Source organism: Elephas maximus, chromosome X, assembly GCF_024166365.1.
Source record: "Elephas maximus indicus isolate mEleMax1 chromosome X, mEleMax1 primary haplotype, whole genome shotgun sequence".
NCBI classification, from domain to species: domain Eukaryota; kingdom Metazoa; phylum Chordata; class Mammalia; order Proboscidea; family Elephantidae; genus Elephas; species Elephas maximus.
Window position 1 is genome coordinate 133,349,718 of NC_064846.1, and position 15,981 is coordinate 133,365,698.

The 15,981-nt window shown below is 40.1% G+C and overlaps 1 protein-coding gene across 1 annotated transcript in view; it reads left to right on the top strand.

The window, feature by feature from the left end:
- The first annotated feature begins 2,750 nt into the window (after positions 1-2,750).
- LOC126068795 (small ubiquitin-related modifier 2-A-like) overlaps positions 2,751-15,981 on the top strand; it is a 72,787-nt gene continuing 59,556 nt past the window's right edge. The window contains exon 1 of the mRNA XM_049871493.1: positions 2,751-2,828. Within this exon, the coding sequence (XP_049727450.1) occupies positions 2,751-2,828 (78 nt within the window). The remainder of the gene's footprint in view (positions 2,829-15,981) is intronic.

A 15,981-nucleotide genomic window follows, 5' to 3' on the forward strand; every position in this document is an offset into this window, starting at 1 on the left:
TACTGAGCCACCAGGGCTCCTCCAATCTGTATGCTGAGCAAATAACATGAGAAACTGGACTATATGAAGAAGAACGCGGCATCAGGATTAGAGGAAGACTCATTAACAACCTGTGTTATGCAGATGAAACAGCCTTGCTTGCTGAAAGTGAAGATGACTTGAAGCACTTACTGATGAAGATCAAAGACCACAACCTTCAATATGGATTGTACCTCAACATAAAGAAAAAATAAAAATCCTCACAGCTGGACGGATAAGCGACATCATGATAAATGGAGAAAAGATTCCTGTGGTCAGGGACTTCATTTTACTGGGATCCATAATCAACACTCACAGAACCAGCAGTCAAGAAATCAAACGATGTATTGCATTGAGCAAATCGGATACAAAAGACCTCTTTAAAGTGTTAAAAAGCAAAGATGTCACTTTGAAGGCTAGAACAAACAAATTTGTCATAGGAAAAGTATAGCCAGAATGCTCCTTTGAAGCAAGGATGGTGAGACTTTGTCTCACTTACTTTGGACATGTTATCAGGAGGGATCAATCCCTGGAGAAGGACATCATGCTTGGTAGGGTGTCAGCGAAAGAGAGGAAGACCCTCAGTGAGATAGTCTGACTCAGTGGCTGCAACAATGGGCTCAAACAGCAATGATTGTGAGGATGGCACAAGACAGGGCAGTGTTTTGTTCTGTTGTACTTAGGGTTACTCTATGGCACCTAACAACAAAAATATGTACAATAATACTGATTTTCATTTAATCTTGAAGGTACATTTTTTTTCACATTTTAACATCTTTGAAATTGGAACACAAGCATCTTACAACACTCAATACAGTCTTTAATTGTTATGATTGGCAGTGTTTTCTTTCTTTGTTAAACTCATTGCCGTCAAATTGATTCTAACTCATAGAGACCCTTTCTTTGTTAGTGGCATTTAAAATAACCATGCTTCATACAACTGATGGCACCTAAGGTTCAGTATAGTAATAATAATAGTAAAAATGATGATGATGATATTGAACACTTAATATTGTGCATCAAACACTGTGCTAAGGCCTTTACATGATTATCTTGTTATGTATTTACACTATAGAGAGGTTAAGAGCACAGATGCTGAGGCCTGACTGCTTGGGTCTGAATTCTGGCTGTTGACTTAATAACTATATGACTCTGGCCAAAAGCTTTGTCTATGTACCAGTTTCCTCATCTCCAAAATCAGATGATAATAGTACACAACTTACAGGTTTAGTATCAGGATTAAATGAATGAATACATGTAAAACGCTTAGATCAGTCCTCAGCACATGAAAAGCACTAAAATGATTTGATATCATAATTGCTAAAACTATGTGAAAAATGTACTTGCGTGTGAAAAATTCATTGAGCTGTACTCTGGTGGCACAGTGGTTAAGGGCTACTGCTGCTAACCAAAAGGTTGGGACTTTGAATCCACCAGCCACTCCTTGGAAACCCTATGGGGGCAGCTCTACTCTGTCCTATAGGGTCACTGTGAGTCGGAATCAACTCCATGGCAATGAGTTTGGGTTTTTACATGTACTCTTTAGTGCACTTAACCCACATTACCGCATGTATTTTATACCTCGCTAGAAGAAAACAAAAAAATACAAAAAGGTTAGAGAAAAGGAGACCTATCTAATAAATAAGGAAAAAAAGTGTGCACGCAATGATATTCATTGAAGCATTTTAAAAATAATAACAAAAGATTGAAAACATGCCAATTGTGCATCAATAAAGGACTGGCTATCCAAATTATTCTGCATCCACCCCAGTGGAATACTACACAATCAAAAGAGAAAAGTAAGCCCTAAATGTTCTGATACGGGATGACCTTGAGCAAGGTACATTAAGTGAAAAAATGCAAGGTGCGGAAAATAAATAGCGTGCTAAGATTTATTGAATGTTATATGAAGTGAATGAATTTATATGTTTTTTAAAATATATAATAGGTGTATAATCAAAAAACCAAACCCAGTGCCGTCGAGTCGATGTCGACTCACAGCGACCCTATAGAACAGAATAGAACTGCCGGATAGAGTTTCCAAGGAGCGCCTGGCAGAGTCGAGCTGCCAACCGCTTGGTTAGCAGCCGTAGCACTTAACGACTATGCCATCAGGATTTCCAATAGATGTATACACACCTACTATTATTCAAAATAAAGAAAAAAATGCAATTTTAGAAGATTCGTGGAAAATACATCAAAATTATAGCCATCACGTGTTAATATCATTGGGGATATTTTTATTTGTGTGTCTCAATTTTCCAAACGTCCTTAATTTGGTTAATTATTTCTGCAATTTCTTGAATCATCAAAAGTACTATTCATACAAAAAACGATCTGGAAGAAAATACACAGAAATGACTGTGGTCATTGTTTTTGGTGATGAAATTAAGGAAAACACCCCTTCTCCCCTGTTTTCCAGACATTTTGTAACGTCATCATACTATATTTACAATAATGCTTTTTGTGTGTGGCATACATGCAGATTTTGTTTGGTTAAAGGCTCCAGTGTCTGGATTAGGCAAACTAAGTGAAAAGCCCTTTTGTAGAATCATGCTTGGACCAGGCTTTCTGCTGCTGGTTATACCACTTGTTACACGATCATTTCTAGCACGTTTAAAAGCTACCACGCCATGATTTTGAGATGCAATCCCACACTTTTTGTCTGACTAAGCAGAATGACTGGCTGACTTGGAAACTAGTTTTTCCGCAGTCTGTTGAACAAACTGTGAATGGGCGATGTAGCCACAAACAGTGTCACCTGCTGCAAACCCGAGACCAGAGAGCCGGATGCCCTTTGTGATACCCGGGTCAGCCTCAAAAAGAAACAAGAAGTCCTGAAATGAACTCGAAAATATAACGGAGGAGGGAGAAAACCGATGCTAGATAGTTGACAAATCACCAAAGGATTACATTTTTTCTAAAAAGAATAAATTTCATCTAAAATTGGGGCAGTTCCATAAGGTCACTGAAGAATGAGGGGACAAAAAATATACCACAGAGTCAAGAAAGAATCGCTCTTTCTAGCCATTGAAAATCTATTAGCATTATTTAAAATATGATAATTAAACAGAACTCATCCATTTCAATTTAGAAAAGCCTCTTTGAATTAATGAAGTTTAAAAATTGCAGAATATCTTTAGAGAAACAATACTTTATAACATATATATATTCTTAGCAGATGACTTCTGTTTTAGAAGTCCTGAAGGAAGTTGATCTCAAACTTCAGTAGTCTGTATTGAAATCACCTGGATGCACTTCTTTAACATAGTCCTGCATTTTTTGATTCTGGAAAGCTCTGTGTGAAATAGCCCCCAGGTCATTACTATGGTGATTGCAGACGCCTTAGAGAAAAAAAAAAAAAAGCTACTTTAATTACTCAGAATGATTTACAAATTCAGTATTTTTACAGATTTTTCTAAAATGTCTGCAACAATTGTGTTTAGGGATTAGATTGTAAATAATGCTCTTATAATTTTATTTATACTGTCAGTTTGAATAAGACCTTTAAATGTCTTTTTTTTTTTTTTTTAAATGATAGGGAGATCGTAGGATTTAAGCCAGTTTCTGCCTGGAGTACCATGTTCTAATTTAGTGAGATCCAAATTAATGATCGGTAGTGTACGAATTAGTTGCAAATGAGCATATTTGTTGATGACCATATGAGCTTGAAAGTATTTTACTTTTTTCTGGGATAAACAATAGTATCTCCAGATTAGACTGTGAAGAAACATCTAGCAAAAGGAAGACTTGGCTGAAAGTCTGCCTACAAAGGCAAAACTTCTGGGCTGGCCGAGAATAAACAGGAGGGTGTACAGAGAAAGAAAGTAAGATGGGGACGAATCATCACCAGACTGCAATCAGAGATAATAGAGAATTTGACTTGATGGCTGACTTGAATCACTGAAAGGTCAATCTGGATGACTGCAATATAGTTTTGAGTGTGAAAATGGTTGAGAAAATCAGATTGGCTTTGCTGTGGGCCTTTAAATCATAAGGCTCATACTGTAGTTAGGTAAAACCTGGAAAAGGATCGCCGGTGGCGCAATGGTTAAGCATTCGCCTGCTAACCCTGCTATTCTGGGGAGAAAAGACCTGGCGATCTGCTCCCAGAAAGATTACAGCCTTGGAAACCCAATGGGACAGTTCTACTCTGTCCTATAGGGTCGCTATGAGTTGGAGAGTACGGAAAGTCACTTTTTAGTAAAATAGCATACCACCCCCTGGGCTTCTCTCTGGCTTCTCACCTTGGGAGGCTCAACCTCCAGCCTCCTCACCTTTCTCCTTCCCTCTTACCTCCTGCTCCTTCCCCAAAATTCTTTGATTTCCTGCAGAGCCCTTTAGCCAACCGCTTTGATGCCCAGACCCGGGGCGGGGCGGGGGGGGGGGGGCGAGGGCGGAGGGGGGCGTGCATCTTCCACCTCCTGGGGCCTCTCAAGGCTCTTTCCGGCATTAGGATAAAACATCGCCTAGCATGTATCTTTTTGTGTGTGTTTTTCTTAGCTTTCTAAAGTTGCTGGAGTTTCTTGTTGTTGTTTGTGTAAGTACAGAAACTAACGAAATATACACAGACTTTCTTGAATAACACTTGGACACCTTTATGATTTTGCCTTTTATTACTTATTATTGCCTTACACCTCGTAACGGGAAAATTTGGGTTTTGTGAACCCTGACAGTTATACCAGGTGGTGCAGTGGTTAAACGTTGGCTATTAACCAAAATGTCGGCCGTTCAAATCCATCAGCTGCCCCTTGGAAATCTTATGGGGCAGTTCTACCCTGTCTCTATGAGTCCAAATGGACTGGAGGACAATGGGGCTTTTTTTTTTTTTTGCTTTAAAAAAAAGATTTCAAAATTACCAATGCAAAATTAGGTATAAAAGGGAATATTTACAATAAGAAAAGAAATCATCACAAAGCTCAAGGTTTAAAAAACTCGACAACATAAAGATCACAAAGTCCAGAAAAAAACATCGTGGTTGATTTTTTAAAATTTTTTATTATTAATATTTTAGGAAAAAAAATTTTTTTTCAGCTTTACAACTTATTGGTAACTATCAAGTACCTTTTTAGGATTATTGTCAAATGTGGGAAAACCGACATTTCAAGATTTTTGTGCAGTTGTTGTTGCAGTTGGTAGTTACCATGGAGTTGATTCCAACCATGGCAACCACATGTGTGCAGAGTAGAACTGCACTCCCTAGGGTTTTCAAGGTTGTGACCTTTCAGAAGCAGATCACCAGGCCTTTCTTCCAAGTTGCCTCTGTGTGGGTTTGAACCGCCAACCTTTCAGCTAGTAGCCTATTGTTTAGCCATTTGCACCACACAGGGACTCCTTTTTGTGCAGTTACTAATCTTAACTATTTTGTGATGTTCTCCTTGTAATAGCATATTAATAGTTTTGTTATCTTTGTTGATGTCAGTATTTTGTGTCTAATGAGCAAGAAATTTAAATTTTTTCCAATACCTTCATATGATTCATTATTCTTCATTAATTGGATCACCAAAATATCTATTTGAATTTTTTCCCTCTTTTTCTCAATGAATTGCTGCTTTTAGTATGATCTGATTTTTTTTTTTTTTTTGGTTACAAGTTTCTTCTTGATTTCAGAATGATTTCTACTGATATCATAATTCGTTTTATTGCTTTTATCTCGTGTTCCATTACTTTTTTCTAAAATTTTCCAATAGTTTAATAAATACATTTAAACATGAGAAAAAAGGTACCTTTCATATACATCCAAATCAGAAGTCGGTAATTTTTTGTTTGTTTTATTAAAATGTTCCAAACAGCTCTCCAAGTTGCACTCAATGGGGCATAGTCGAGCTTTGTCAACTTTTTGAATCAACTTTTTGTTCTTGTTTGTATTTGGGATTCTCTTCCAACTCTTCCAAAAAAAAAATCTTTTAGAGTCTTAAAAATGTTATCGCAGCCAACAAGCGGCCATCTAAAATACATTAATTGGTCTCAACCCACCGGGAGCAAAGGCAAAGGAAGAACACCAAGGTCACACGACAACTAAGAACCCAAGAGACAGAAAGGGCCACTTGAACCAGAGACCTACATTATCCTGAGACCAGAAGAACTAGTTGGTGCCCGGCCACAATCGATGTCTGCCCTGTCAGGGAACACAACAGACAACTCCTGAGGGAGCAGGAGACCAATGGGATACAGACCCCAAATTCTCATTAAAAGACCACACCTAATGGTATGATTGCGACTAGAGGAATCCCAGAGACAATGCTCCCCAGAACTTCTGATGGCACAGGACAGGAACCATCCCCGAAGACAAATCATCAGGCATGAAAAGGACTGGTCAGCGGGGGGGAGAGAGATGCTGATGAAGAGTGAGCTAATTAAATCAGATGGACACGGGAGAGTGTGTTGGCAACTCTTGACTGGAGGGGGGATGGGAAGATAGAGAGAGAGGGAAGATGGTAAAATTGGCACGATACGAGAGACTGTAAGGGCTGACTCAATAGGGGGAGAGCAAGTGGGAGAAGGGAGTAAGATGTATGTAAACCTACATGTGACAGACTGGAATGGTAAATGTTCACTTGAAGCTTAATAAAAATTAAAAAAAAAAAAATGTTATCGCAATCATATTGCAAGGCACAAATGACTTTATTGTGAGAAGATCACCTCATTACTTAGATTCTTTAAAGAAAACTCCAAGTGGACATATGCATTTGAAATACTTCATTTACCAGATGAATAATCATTAAAAAAATAGAATCATTGCAAAAATATGGAGTAGTTGACATCTTCAGGTACTGTTGAGGCAGCTTTTTTCCACAGAGATTAAATGCCCTTGTCCATTCCAGTGGAGAGGATATCAGAGTGAAAAGACAGGAGTCTTAACTGATCAAAAGGTTGTATTTTTGCAAAATTTATGAAAGCATATAACCATGTGAACGTATCATTTAGGGTCCCCTCAGGGCCGTGGAAGGAGCCCAGGCAGTGAGGGGCCCTGAAATTTAAGATTCATTAGCTTTATAGTAGGTGTGCCTCTGCCTCTAGAGAATACTTTATTGTTGTTGTTAGGTACCCTTGCATCAGCCCACGACTCATGGAAACCTCATGCACAACGGAAGAAAATGCTGTCTGGTCATGCCCCATCACCACGATCAGTTGTGAATCGGACTGTTGTGATCATAGGGTTTTCATTAGCTGATTTTTGGAAGTAGAGAGCAAGGCCTTTCTTCCTAGTCTTAGACTGGAAGCTCAACTGAAACCTGTTCAATGTCAAAGCAACATGAAAGCCCGCACAGACAGATGGGTAGCGGCTGTACCTGAGGAGTATTGGCCAGGAATCTACTGTACGGAAGGGGAAAATTCTACCACTGAACCACCAATGCCTCATATAGTTTACCTGAGGGGAAATGAAAATGAGAGTGTTAAAAATTCAAACTTAAGGATTTATACATGCACATAAGAACGCTGTTGTCCTTAAAGCCTAGGTTTACTTTAAAGAATAAGGGCGTAGTTTTTATTTGAAGGGTAAGTTTATTTTGATCTTGAAAATAACCATATTTAAATGTATTATTTCACAAAATGCCAGACAAATTATGGTTGGTTTAGGAATGTGGTTTTTGCTGGAGTTGTTAACCAACACATATAAAATATTTGCTTGATTATTGTCAGGACACAACCATCACATTTTCCTAATTGTATCTTTAGCTAAAGCAAGATAAGTAAGCAGCAGTAATATTTTAAGATTGCTTGTATTATTTTTTTGGAACTTTCTCCTTTGACTGTTTTTTTCTCCTTTTGGCTTTGACTACAGCTGGGAAGGGAAGGCTCAGAAGGAGCTCAGATAGTTCCTCCTCCTAGAAGCCAGGTGGACAAGGGTAGGGGACAAGGGGAGTGCACAGGGGAAGAACTGGACAGCAGGGATAGCATGGGCTATAATCCAGAGGGAAACCCTCAATGAAATGCATTTACACAATAGCCACAACACTATACTCAAACATACCTATGATCATGAAGATGGTACTGGACTGGGCAATATTTTGTTCTGTTATACATAAAGTCATCAGGGAGTCAGAGCCCACTTGACAGCAACTAACAACAACAACAATTCAGAGGCATTAAGTAGCTGGAATATTAGAGAGAACAAGCTGGAGCCAAGTCATCAAAAAAATCAGTACCCTTTTATTCAGTTTACAGCAGCAGTTCTCAAACTGTGGTCTGAGGAACCCTGGGAGTTCCCAAGGCCCTTTCAGGGGGACTGCAGGGTCAAAACTATTTTCATAATAATTCCAAAATGTTACCTGTGTTTTACACTTTCATTCTTTCACGAGTATATGGTGGAGTTTTCATGAGACTACATAATGTCTGATGATATCGTCACACTGATGCCCAATGGAAGGTATACTTGGGTACTTTTGAGTTTTAAAATGTTCTCAGTTAAAGCAAATCAAACTACAATGAGATACCATTTCACCCTGACATTACTGGCACTAATCAAAGAAACAGAAAATAACAAATGTTGGAGAGGTTGCAGGGAGACTGGAACTCTTATGCACAGCTGGTGGGAATGTAAAATGGTACAACCACTATGGGAATGACATGGCACCTCCTTAAAAAGCTAGAAATAGAAATACCGTACATCCATTAATCCCACTCCTAGGAATATATCCTAGAGAAATAAGAGCCGTCACACAAATAGACATATGCACACCCATGTTCTTTGCAGCATTATCCACAATAGCAAAAAGATGGAAGCAACCTAAGTGCCCATCAACGAATGAATGGATAAACAAATTATGATACTGTTGAGTAACAACCCAGCGGCACCTGGACGCGAGGTTGGCTGTGTCTCCAAGAGACCAAAGAAAGACTGGAGCTAGCAATTGTGACATATGGTTTATTAGGGGAGCTTACTTACAGACCAGTTGGTCCAAGGTGGCAGCTGGAGCAGTTTAGTGCTCGGCAACTGCCTAGGAAGGGACACAAGCTTATATACTGTTCTAGCTGGGCCTAAGGCTTATTGTTTTTCCTCCCAAGTTCTTGGGCAGGTAGTGTTCCCAGGGACTTCACATCCAGGCCCAGATGTTTTTCTTGTTGCTAAGGCATTCCTTGGCCTTGGCCACTGGTCCAGTCATGCCACTCCCTGCTTTGTACCTTAGCCTGAGTCAGTCCCAAGTTCATCCCCAGCATGCTTCGGGGAAAAGAAAAGCTGACACCATTAGGAGGGGATGCATATAGCTGCATAGCATTGCCCTGCAGTTACATACACACAATGGAGTACTACGCAATGATAAAGAACAATGATGAATCTGCGAAACATCTCACAACATGGATGAATCTGGAGGGCATTATGCTGAATGAAATAAGTTTCAATCATAAAAGGACAAATATTGTATGAGACCAGAATTATAAGGACTCAAGAAAAGGTTTACACACAGAAAAATACATTCTTTGGTGGTTACAAGCTTAGGGAGAGATGGGGAGGGGAAATCACTAACTAGATAGTAGACATGTGTTAACTTTGGTAAAGGGAAAGACAACACACAATATCGGGGAAGTCAGCACAATTTGATCAAGGCAAAGTCATAGAAGCTTCCTAGACACATCCAATCACCTTGAGGGACTGAGTTACTGGGGCTGAGGGCTAATACCACTGTACTCTCTGACAGTGGAATAGAGGGTTCCGGATAGATCAGGAGAAAAATATAGAACTAAATTCAAATTCACAAAAAAGACCAGACTGACGGGTCTGACAGAGACTGGAGGAACCCCAAGACTATGGCCCCCAGATACCCTTCTAACACAGAACAGAAGCCACTCCCAAAGTCCACCTTTCAGCCAAAGATTAGGCAGCCTAAAAAATAAACAATAACGCACTTGAAGAACGTGCTTTTTAATTCAATCAAGTATAGGAGACCAAATGGGCAACACCTCCCCCAAAGCAAAGACGAGAAGGCAGGAAGGTACAGGAAACAGACGAATGGACATGGAGAACCTGGGATGGAAAGGAAAAAGGGGAGAAAGCTGACACATTGCGGGGATTGCAACCAATGTCACAAAACAATTTGTGCATTAATTTTTGAATGAGAAGCTAATTTGTGCTGTAAACTTTTACCTAAAACACAATAAAGTGTAAAAAAAAAAAGTTCTCAGTTTTAATTCTAATACAGTAACTATCAATATATATATAACTCGGATATTCAGAAGGCCTTGGAGTCCCCAATAATTTTTAAGAGTATAAAAAGGTCCTGAGACTAAGACATTTGAGAACTACTGATTTAGAATTAACTAACGGCAAGCTACTGTAGGATTCTAGTAGGGGAGATCCAATGCCTGACTTGCATTTTAGAAAGGTCACTTTGGCAGCATGTGGAAGACAGGTCAGAAGAGATGAGGGTGAGCACTGTGTGAAACTTGAGAGGAAGAGTCTAGTAAAGAGGTTAAACCTATGCCATACCAATATAATTGATGAACTGCTATTCATCCAGCAGGTGCAAGACATTATTCTGCATGCTATAGAGTAGAAGGGACATACGAGATGAAAAATCCACTTGAAAGCTGTATGAATCTTAAACCCAAAAAACCTCAAACCTGTTGCTGTCAAGTCAATTTCAACTCATAGCAACCCCATAAAAGGGGTTGATTATATGGAAGAAAATTGTTAGGGTCAAGTAGGACTAAGTTTGGGTTTAATACTTGCTCATAAAGTAGAGAAAGCGTTGTAGAGGTAAGTTTTGAGCTATATTTTTAAGGATGGAAAAGTCTAGTTGGGTAAGCAGGAAGAAGAAAACTATTCTTACTAAAAGAGACAGATTTTGTGGGGTAAATGGTCAGTGCGGCCTAAATAGGTGAGGGACCAGTAGTAGAAAGAAAACAAATAATTTATTCATTAATTGAACAAATACTTATTGAGTGCCTACTATGTGCTGCTATGAGTTGGAATCAACTCCACAGCAGTGGGTTACTATGTGCCAAAGGAGCCCTGGTGGTGCTGTGGTTAAGCTCTGGGCCGCTAACAGAAAGGTCGGCGGTTCGAACTCACCAGCCACTCCATGAGACAAAGATGTGGCACCTGCTTCCGTAAAGATTTACAGCCTTGGAAACCTTACGAGGCAGTTCTACTCTGCCCCATAGGGTCGCTATGAGTCAGGAATTGACTCAATAGCAGTGGGTAGGTAGGTGGCATAAATGGTTTGCACTACTAACCTAAAGATTGGTGGTTCGAACCCACCGAGCAGCGCTGCAGAAGAAAGGCCTAGCACTCTGCTTCTGCAAACATTGCAGCCAAGAAAACCCTAGGGAGCCCTTCTCCGCGGCAAAGGGTATTTTTTTTTTTTTCCTTTTTTTAAACTGTGTGCCTAGCTCTATTCCAGGTGTCTAATATTGCAGAGGAGAAAGCCTGGTGGCGTAGTGGTTAAGTGCTACGGCTGCTAACCAAAAGGTCGGCAGTTCGAAGCCACCTTGGAAACTCTATGGGGCAGTGGTCGCTTCGAGTTGGAATCGACTTGATGGCAATGGATTTGGTTTTTAATATTGCAAATCAAGGTTTCTGCCCTCATGGAGCTTAGGTTCTTGTGGCAGGGGGTGGAAGTACAGACAATAAGCAGTAAACTAATCATTAAGGTAACTTCAGATAATGAAAGGCCTAAGAAGAAAATAAAATTAGATAAAGAGAGAGAGTGATTAAGATAATGGTGGTCTGAGGAAGGTATCTTTGAGAAAGCAACACTTGAGCGAAGATCTAGATGGCGATGAGGAGCCAACCAGGGAAAGAGTGGTAGGAAGCAGTGGTGTGCTGGATGGTTGTAAGAGCCAATTGTTAAATCTTCAGGAACTTTGGAAGCTGGTTGTTAAACACAGCCATTATTAAAAATTAAATTATATATACCTACAATTAATTAAATTATATTAGAAAGTAACATAATTATTCAAAACTCATCTTTTTCTAATTATTTTCGTACGTTTTACTATTTTCTATGCTCTTGAGGTTATTTACACCTATTGTATCTGTATGGTAGACATACTATATGATGTTGTGCTACTTGGTAGTTTGAAATCAGCTACGGTAGGAGTATTTACACTACGCAAATCAGCTAACTCTACAAATCAGGGCTTATTTTATTGTTTTGTTGATGGTCTAAATGAGGGAACTGGAAATTCCAGCCCTCAGGCCAAATATGGCTACCTGCCTATTTTCATAAATAAATCTTTATTGGAACACAGCCACACTTAATTGTTTACGTGCTATCTATGGCTGCTTCTATGCTACAATGATAGAGTAGAATAGTTAGGAGAGAGACTATATGGAGTACAAAACCTAAAATACTTACTACCTTGACCTTTACAGAAAAAGTTTGCCTACCCCTGGTCTAGATTTATAGGAGCCCTGGTGGCACATCGGTTAAAGAGCTTGGTTGCTAACCAAAAGGTCGGCTGTTTGAACCCACCAGCCATCCTGCAGGAGAAAGATGTGGCAGTCTGCTTCCGTAAAGATTTACAACCTTGGAAATCCGACGGGGTAGTCCTGCTCTTGTCCTATAGGGTCGTTATGAGTTGGAATTGACTTGACAGCAGTGGGTTTGGTTTTTCGGTTTTTGGTTAGTCTAGATTTAAGAAAGCGATAAGGAAAATGTTAATAATGCAGATTAAATGTAAAAGTATTTCTGTAGCCATTACACTGTGAATAGCACAAAAAATTGAGGAAATATTCTTCCAGTATTTAAAAACTAGTATCTGATTCAGCAAAGCAGTTGCTCACACCGTTAAATGAACGAAATTCCATCATAGTCTTTGTTATTTCTTTCTTCTCTTACTCTTTAACGTAAAGGAAAACGTCAACCAACATTCATGTCAGATCTACACTTGTTTGCCCATTACAAACATATGTCACCTACAGATATAAGAACGTGTTGTTGTTAGGTGCTGTGGAGTCAGTTCCGACCCATAATGACCCTACATGCAATGCAACGAAACACTGCCATGTCCTGTGCCACTCTCACAGTTGTTGCTGTGTTTGAACCCATTGTTGCAGCCATTGCGTCAGTCCATCTCATTGAGGGTCTTCCTCTTTTTCATTGACCCTCTCCCAAGCATAATGTCCTTCTCCAGGGACTGATTCCTGCTGATAACATGTCCAAAGTATGTGAGATGAAGTCTCTCCATTCTCGCTTCCAAAAAGCACTCTGGCTATATTTCTTCCAAGATAGGCTTGTTCATTCTTCTGGCAGTCCATGGTATATTCAATATTCTCTGCCCACACCATAATTTCAATGCATCAAGTCTTCTTCAGTCTTCCTTATTCATTGTCCAGCTTTCGCATGCACATGAGGCAATTGAAAATACCATGGCTTGAGTCAGGAGTACCTTAGTCCTCAAAGTGACATCTTTGTCTTTTAACATTTTAAAGAGGTCTTTTTAACACTTTTAAGAGGCCTTTTGCAGCAGATTTGCCAAATGAATGCATCATTTGATTTCTTGACTGCTGCTTCCATGAGCGTTGATTGTGGATCCAAGTAAAAAGAAATCCTTAACAACTTCAGTCTTTTCTCCATTTATCATGATGTTGCTTATTGGCTCAGTTATGAGGATTTTTGTTTTCTTTATGTTGAGGTATAATCCTTACTGATGACTGTGTAGTCTTTGATCTTCCTCAGTAAGTGCTTCAAGCTGTCTTCACTTTCAGAAAGCGAGGTTGTGTCATCTGCATATCGCAGATTTTTAACAAGTCTTCCTCCAATCCTGCTGCCCCGTTCTTCTTCATATAGTCTATCTTCTCGGATTATTTGCTCAGCATACAGATTGAATAAGTATGGCGGAAGGATACAATGCTGAAGCACACCTTTCCTGATTTTAAACCACGCTGTATTTCCTTGTTCTGTTCAAATGACTGCCTCTTGGTCTGTGTACAGGTTCTGCATGAGCACAATTATATATTGTATATACAGTTTTGCATTTAGTGTTGTCCAATGGCTTTAAACACCATCTATATCTAGAGGGTCTCCAAATTTACATTGTCAGTCCTCACCACTCCCCTAAACTGTAGACCTGAACATCCAACTGCTTACTTGACATCTCCATGTGGATGCTCACAGGCATCTCAAATATAACATGCCTAAAATTGAGCTCCCCCCAATCTTTACCATCTCAGTAAATAGCGACTCTATTCTTCTGATCGTTCAGGCCAAAAACCTTGGAGTCCAAAAATTCTGATGACTCTACTTTCATTTTAAATCTAGAATTCTGCTACTTCTCGCCACCTGCACTGCCAAAACACTATTCCAAAACACCTGTGGCAGAGATTGCTAGGTGCCCAGCAAATCCATGCTTTCTTCTTCTTCCTGAGCACATGTTTCCCAGCCTCCCTTGTAGTTAAGTGTGGCCATATGATGAAATTATAAGCAATAGAGTGTGAGAACAAATTTCATGTGCCACTTCCAGCCTGGCTCATGTAAACCTCTCAAGTATACTCCTATAGTGCCTTTCTCCCCTTCCAGCTGTTGCAGTGGAGATGGCTCTGCACTCTTACTCACAAGGAAGACCTTGGCAGCCATGTGTTGAAGAGAGCAAAGCCTCTGTCAGCCTAGGTTTCTGAATGACCGCACCTGGCAGGGCTGCCCCATTCACTTGTTCACCCACCCAGTACCGTACGGTGTTGTTGCTGTGGTTAGTTGCTGTTAAGCAGACTCCAACTCTTGGCAACCTTATGTGCAACAGAATGAAAGGTTGTCCAGTCATCTCCATGATCTTTGCTATGTTTGAGCCCATTGTTGAGGCTATTGTGTCAATCTATCTCATTGAGAATATCCCTCATTTCGGTGACCCTCTACTTTCCCAAACATGATATCCTTTTCTAGCAATTGGTCTTTCCAGATGCGTTCAAAGTAAGCAAGCCAAAACAATAAATAAATTTCTGTTGTGTTTGGGCCAGTGGTAGTGTGGAAACTGTATTGGAGGATAGAAAGATGCAGAGTCATGTTAAATTGCAGCAAACACTTGGTTAAAATGTCATCCGTCATAAATTGGAAGTCAGACCAAATGCCTACTGAGCCTATACTCTAAAGAAAGAGAATTCAAAACAATGTTAATAGTGTGTATTGATGGTTACTTGCTGTGTTTAGTAAGGTATTACAAGAAAGAGAAGAGCTCAGGCAAGAATTGGCTAGTTCAAGGGCAGAAATGAAAGCAAACAGAGTTGAGAAATGTGGTGATTCAGGGTTAGAAAAGCTGTTTCTGCATCCCAAAGAATAAGAGAGAAGACTGAGAAAGGCTTTGCGTAACCAAGTGTAGAGAAACAGATCTGCCATGATACAGTGGCGACCTTGCACATCTCTATGTAGGCCACATGAGCAAGGCTTGATTGCAGTCTGACCCAAGTCTTGGCAGAATGCCCTGTGATTTCTCCTGGAACAAAGGGAGATAAAGATAGGGAGCTGCTGCAAGGCAGTTTCACATCCCTATCTTGTGGGAGACTGCACAAGGCTGTTTCTTATCCGTGTCCCTGCTAGACACGGGGACTGCTTGGCCGTAGTTTAGAATTGGCTTTCCCACAGCAGAGCTACCCACCACTTGGGTGGTCTGTCACTTGGCTCCTCCAGTTTGGTATCCTCCTGTGGGATTAGGGGTATGGGGAGCTGACATCGTGCTGATCTTGCTTATGTTTTCTCTGTAAGTAATATACCATCTAAACCCATTTGGGCTCATTATCTCTTACCAGCCAAATATATAAAAGTGTGACAAGCCAATCTAGCAACTGCAATGGTGTTAGCCACCATGTTGCTGCTTAGAGAATGCTTGAGCAGTTGGCACAAAGATCCATTAAGTCTTCTCAGTTAAATAGAGGGAATCCCTGGGTGCTGCTAACCAAACTGTTAGAAGTTCAAATCCACCGAGAGGTGCCTTGGAAGAAAGGCCTGGTGATCTACTTCTGAAAGATCAGCCATTGAAAACCCTATGGAGCACAGTTCTACTCTGACACACATATGGTTGCGATGA